Source organism: Mixophyes fleayi, chromosome 5, assembly GCF_038048845.1.
Source record: "Mixophyes fleayi isolate aMixFle1 chromosome 5, aMixFle1.hap1, whole genome shotgun sequence".
Lineage (NCBI taxonomy): Eukaryota > Metazoa > Chordata > Amphibia > Anura > Limnodynastidae > Mixophyes > Mixophyes fleayi.
In genome coordinates, this window is record NC_134406.1 from 265601101 (window position 1) to 265607849 (window position 6749).

The following is a 6749-nucleotide window of genomic DNA, read 5'->3' on the forward strand; positions in this document are numbered from 1 at the left end:
CTTCACCTTACATGCCCCCTTCTCTTCACTGTACATGCCCCCTCTCTTCACCGTACATGCCCCCTTCTCTTCACTGTACATGCCCCCTCTCTTCACCGTACATGCCCCCCTTCCTCTTCATCGTACATGCCCCCCTCCTGCTTCACCACACATGCCCCCCTCTTTCTTCACCATACATGGCCCCCTCCCTCTCAACCATACATTTGCCCACCCTCTCCACCATACGTGCCCCCTCCTGCTTCACCATACATGTCCCCCTCTCTCTTCACCGTACATGCCTCCCTCCTCTCTCTTCACCGTACTTTCTCCGCTCCCTCTGCACCGTATATGCTCCCTTCCCTCTTCACCGTACATGTCCCCTCCCGCTCCGCCATACATGCCCCACTCCGTCTTCACCGTATATGCCCCCCTCCCTCTTCAATGTACATGCCCCCATCTCTTCAATGTACATGCCCCCATCTCTTCACCGTACATGCCCCCCTCTCTTCACTGTACATGCCCCCTCTCTCTTCACTGTACATGCCCCCCTTCCTCTTCATCGTACATGCCCCCCTCCTGCTTCACCACACATGCCCCCCTCTTTCTTCACCATACATGGCCCCTTCCACTTCACCATACATACTCCCCTCCTGCTTACCGTACATGCCGTCCTCCCTCCCTCTGCACATTGCATTCCCCTATTCCCTCACCTTGTTCCTGACATGAGGTGGTGACTCCCAGACACTAAAGGGAGAGTGCCGCGAAGTGATGAAGTCACCATGCCACTCACTCCCAGCCTATCAAGGACAGGGAGCCACCGCATTGTGGGGGGATGCAGAGTCACGGCGGTCAGACGAGGGGGCCCATAAAGACATGTTTAGTTCATATTTAAGGCACAAGATAGTGAGCCATTATCTGTAGCTTATAATGCACCAGGAGCCCTGACCTCATGAATATTAGTCAGGCAGGGCCTCAGTGATTGGACAGAGTATACATACTAGCTCAGCCCATGAAGGTGCACTTTAACTCTTAACAAACCTGACAATTAACCAGGTTGGCGGTGAGCATAATATGGGGCGGCAAAGAAAAAGGAGCCTAGGTCGGCAGAGGGTGTAAATCTGGTTCTGGTGATTATACCTAGATTGTTATATATAATAAATCTGTTTGGGAAACACTGGTTTTGCCATTAAATTAAAGTATCAATAAATTGATATTTGATAATGTACTTATTCTTTCTAGATTCAAGTTATTCCAGAAGAAGGAGAGACTCCGACCTTTACACAATTCTTCAAGGACTGGAGAGACAGGGATCAGAGTGACGGGTTTGGAAAGGTTTATGTCACTGAGCGGATTGCGAACATTCAGCAGGTAGATTTTGATGCCTCCAAGCTCCATGAATCCCCGGAAATGGCTGCTCAGCACAACATGGTGGATGACGGGTCTGGGAAGGTGGAGGTACGTCTGTTTACAACACGAATTATGTAGTAACAGGTTGATTTATAAAAGATATTTCTATGATAAAAAAAACTCTCCAACACAGAGATAATATCTGTAACCAAAAATGTTAAATCACTCTTTGTATAATTATGTGTTTTTTTACCAAACGCATTTCATAGTCTCTAATTACCTATTTTATTTTCTAGTAAATCACCTGTTTCTTTGTTTGTAAGATAACGCCTTTAGCAGAGTGTATCTAACAGTATCTGCTCTATACAAATTCAATGTCTTCCAAGGGAGACGCGTTTCACATCCTGCCAAATATCCATGTGATCTGCTCGTTGCCAGCTTGTTTTAAACCCACAGTCAGGAAATTCCTTAGCGCTGGCATTGTTAGATACATCCTGCTACACAGTGTATCTAATAAATGAAAGTGGATGTCCTTTAATGTAAAAGAAAATATACAATTTATCAGAAATACTATGGACAAGACAATTATTGGCAAACATATTAAAATTAGCTTTCTGGTCATTTCAATATTGTTGTTAGCAGTGCTCAGTTTGTAGGAAAAAAAGTGATGGAACTTCTAGGAGGACATTAAAAATGATTTTTAAATATTTAAGACTATGGGTCCTATGTAGAGCTGAACGTACTACAAGTGCCAGCATGCCCAAACACTTAATGGCCACCTGAGCATGCTGAGACCAGTAGTGCACCACGGACAAAAAGGATTTATGCATTTATTTAAATATTTTTACCCCTCAGCCAAAAATTTAGACTGATAGATCATTATGTTTTTATCTAAAGCAGTTTAATGCAATTTTTACTCCACAATCCTATATATAATTATAATCTCATCAGTTGGTTTATTGTGTATAGTTGATGTGTGATAGTGTTATGTAATATTAATATGTACCTAGAGATTAATATGTACCCCCTGCTTCTCAGCTCGAGAATTGGTTCACAGAGGATGAGCTGAGGACAGTTTTGAGAATTCTAAATTGTATCATTTTTTTGGACTAAAGCTGTCTCTAAAAAAGTATGTTTTTAAATAACAATGTAAACAAAAATGACAAAAAATAACAAGGGGCCTGATTCATTAAGGATCTTAACTTAAGAAACTTCTTATTTCAGTCTCCTGGACAAAACCATGTTACAATACAAGGGGTGCAAATTAGTATTCTGTTTTGCACATAAGTTAAATACTGACTGTTTTTTTATGTAGCACACAAATACTTGACAGCTTATTTGTACACTGAAATTTAAAGTTGATATTTGTGTGAATGAGAAAACAGTCAGTATTTAACTTATGTGCAAAACAGAATACTAATTTGCACCCCTTGCATTGTAACATGGTTTTGTCCAGGAGACTGAAATAAGAAGTTTCTTAAGTTGAGATCCTTAATGAATCAGGCCCAAGATGATCAAACGTGTATTATAAATAACTTTTTATATCTTTAGTGTGTTGTTTTTTTTAATGAGACTTTTGTTTTAGTCCGTATTGAATTGGATTAACCGAAATTGGCAAATCATTCCATGTACAGAATCACTCGAAAATTTAATCGCCTCCAGCTTTCATTTATGAGAATATTATGTCATATATGTACAATGTGGAATCCTGACCCTTACAGATATATCATTTTATATATATATATATATGTAAGATATTAAAGTAATAACTCTTTTCAAATTGTAAGAAATAATTTAGGAAGATAAAAGCTGGATGTAAAATGTAAATAGTCCGTTTAATTTTTCCATCTATTTTTAGATTTGGCGGGTGGAGAGCAACGGCCGGATCCCGGTAGATCCCTCAACATACGGACAGTTCTACGGCGGCGACTGTTACATTATTCTCTATACTTATCCCAAAGGACAGATCATTTACACTTGGTGAGTTCTACAACACGTATTATGCCCGTAGCTGGTAAATTCACAGATTGTCTTGCAGAGACGTCATGGTCCCAAATTTTGCTCATCAAAGTGGCGTCTTGGTAATATTTTCTTATTTTCCAGTCTCAGTATCCACAACAATGTAGTCAGTCATTCAATGCACAAAAATCAAGATAAAGACGATTATTGAACGTGTATATAGACCAGTGATATTGGCTAAAGGCTCTTTCACCACTTTTTCTTATTTATGAAAGGTTTAACACTGGAGAAATCATAGATTTCTGTGCAATTAACCTAAGTAACGGCATCTATCGCTTGTCAGAACCTTTTAGACCTCTATGGGGACAGAGCATTAGGTAATTCATCATGCTGCGAAAGTCAAAGCTTTTTGTAGCACAGTAACCTCATCTCAGGGTGCTCTAACCCCTGCAGTAGTTACTTACCTCTCTGCGTCTTCTTGATGTCTCTTTTCAGTTCCACTCTATTGACAGTGCTGTGACGTTATTAATTAATCTCTGTACGGGAGCCCGGCTCCTAGGCGGCTGGGACTGGAGCAAATGGCAGGAGCTCTGGGGCCCCGGAATCTTGGGAGTGGAGCCAGACATGCTGCCTACAAGGTGGGCTCGTTGCCACATCCTTAATTATATGCAGTGGACTCTCCCCACATCAGCTCTCACATCTCAGGAGCAGCTGCTGTCTAGAAGTGGCGCCCACTACCTCCCTTAATTCTCTGCGGAGGCCCCCGCCCCTAATAAATTTGTTTGGGCCCAGAGCTGGTGGGGCCCCCCTCTACTGTGCCCCAGCGCCGCCCTGCCGTCCTGTGTTGTACTATGTCTTTACATACTATTCTCATCGACACTCAGTACCTGTTCCCAATCCCGGTTACAGGACTTTATGAAGATACACCCACTTGTAGAATTCCCTCCCTCGCGCAGTAAGATGTTCCTCTAGTCATCAAATCTTCAAGCATTCTCTGAAAAACCCACCTCTTCAGGCAAGCTTATAATATTCCTCAACTACCCTCTTAACCTCCCTAGTTTACCCTATTACCACCTTTTACACAGTTCACACAAGACAACAACCCTCTGACCAACATAGCTGTGTGACTGGGTCATACAGCCCACTAAGCACTTTTTATCTTTGCAAACTGGCTGCACCAATATGCTATATGTTGCACTTACCCTCATGTATCAATCTCCCATTGTCCTACAAGCTTACGAGCAGGGCCCTCTTACCTCTGTCTGTAATATCCAGTATTGTTTTATTACTCTGTTTGTTCCCAATATTAAAGCGCTATGGAATCTGCTGCCGCTATATAAATAAATATTGATGATGATGATGATACTAGTTTTTATTTCCACAACAGAAGATGTTGAAATATCTCTGAAGTATTTTATATTACCTAGGAGTAAAAGGAAATGTTGCCTTGAAACCCATAGTCATCCCATTGGTTTCACTGCACTGTTTTAGAAATGAAAACAACATTAAATCCTGGATTGACTTACCATGTGTTCACGCTGTTTAGGCAAGGAGCCCGGGCGACACGGGATGAGTTAACCACGTCGGCCTTTCTTACCGTGCAGCTGGATCGCTCTCTTGGGGGTCAGGCGGTTCAGGTTGGTTTTTCTCAATGTCGCAGAACAATGACTTGTGTTTAGAAATGCAGAGTTTGCAGATGTATAGAATGTACACACGGGGAAAGTGTTTATATAAAAGCTGGCACACCTTCTACCTAACACAAAACAAAATCATTTTTTAGCAGCATCTAGACTGAGTGAGAAGCAACGTGTAATAGTGTAAAATGCAGCAGTAAATAATCTTAACTTTTTAACATATAAAAAACACACAATTCCTTATTTCTGCAAACGTTGTTATTATTATAGGACAATTACACTTTTGATAAAAATGTTTAAAAATAAATTACTCTCCCCTGTACTGTATCGTCGGGACCTCTTCCCTGGTATGCTGTTCTACTGCATCGGGGGGACCGTGAAAGTCATGCATTGCATGAGTTTGCATTAGCTCGTCAATGCATTAATGTTTTAATATCCCAATCGCTATTGCACCAGGACTTATTTCAATGTTTTTAACATTGTACACAAATATATGAAGTATATAAATCACGTGATAACTGGAGCAAGCAAATACTCATCAGGCAGTTTCTCATGGGAGATAAAACTTGCCAGCTTGAGAATGGACTTTTGTGGACTTTACTGAAATACCCGAAGCTAAAATTTGCCAAAGTTAACTTGACCCAGAGCACACACTCTAGGAATGCGCTGAGATCAGCGTAGTGAATGCACGACTTAAATTTTTAACCACTCAGGGGTTGTGAATTGCAAGCTCTTCAGCCAAATGCAGTTCATTTAACCACACGCACAATGACTCACTTTTTAACAAAACTATTTTATTTTTTATTTATTTTTTGAATGATCTATCGACAGCGTATACAATATAATGTAGTGTTGTAGTCCCCAAAGCAGGTTAATCAGATCATGGCACCTTTAGTAGAGAATATGTTTAAACAGATAAAAATATCAATCGATCCAAAGGTTTTTCCACCCCTAAGTACTTTAAAAAGATATTTTCATTGCAGACATCTCTTGCATTTTACTGTACATTACCAAATGCCTCTAACATGAGTAAACATCTACACAACTATAAATCTTAAATAATAAAAAAATATATCTGTATGTATGGCTATCTCATCTCCTTAGGCTAAATGTATCAAATGTTCTGGAAAAGTAAATGTGGAGGTGTTGCCCATAGCAACCAATCAGATTCTAGCTATCATTTACCTATTACATTCTAGAATATGATAGCTAGAATCTGGTTGCTATGGGCGCCAATTCTTTTCCTTTTTAGAAAGTTTGATACATTTATCCCCGTCTCTGTGTCTGTACTATGAGGAACCTGGCACATAGCCAGAAATATCTGAGTGCTGGTTCTCCTCTGTAAAAGTGGCAGGGGGCAAATGCTGGGTGTTATATATGGGATAATGTCACATATACTGTAAATTACAAAGAACATTATAAATCACCAAGGAGCAGTATCCAAGGTCACGGATCTCAGAAGTAACTCCTAATATCTAAACTAATTGGTGGAAGGGCACGCAGGCCATTTTTTGCATTTATTTTCTTAGTACACAGTGCACTGTCTATGGGAAGTGAATTGTCCAAGTGAAACAAAAATGATAGGAGATCTCCAGATGGGGCACAAATTACAGAGGGAATTCCGTGCTGGCGAAACGCGTTTGATATTTTTCTCATCTCTGAGACCTGTGTGGAAGCACTTGGCCTGCAACTTGGTGCTTGTAATATGATCAGCGAACTCCTTGAAAACTTATAATATCATTATCATTTATAGTAGGGGATACATTATGCCTTATATATTTACTGTGCTTTTCTTTAATACTTTAATATTTAAATATTTTTTTATAATAC

The 6749-nt window shown here is 40.3% G+C and overlaps 1 protein-coding gene across 1 annotated transcript in view; it reads left to right on the forward strand.

Annotated features, from left to right (window-relative positions):
• LOC142159288 (scinderin-like) overlaps positions 1 to 6749 on the forward strand; it is a 97646-nt gene that overhangs the window by 72543 nt on the left and 18354 nt on the right. The window contains exons 8-10 of the mRNA XM_075214045.1: positions 1219 to 1434; positions 3185 to 3306; positions 4832 to 4922. Of these exons, the coding sequence (XP_075070146.1) occupies positions 1219 to 1434; positions 3185 to 3306; positions 4832 to 4922 (429 nt within the window). The remainder of the gene's footprint in view (positions 1 to 1218; positions 1435 to 3184; positions 3307 to 4831; positions 4923 to 6749) is intronic.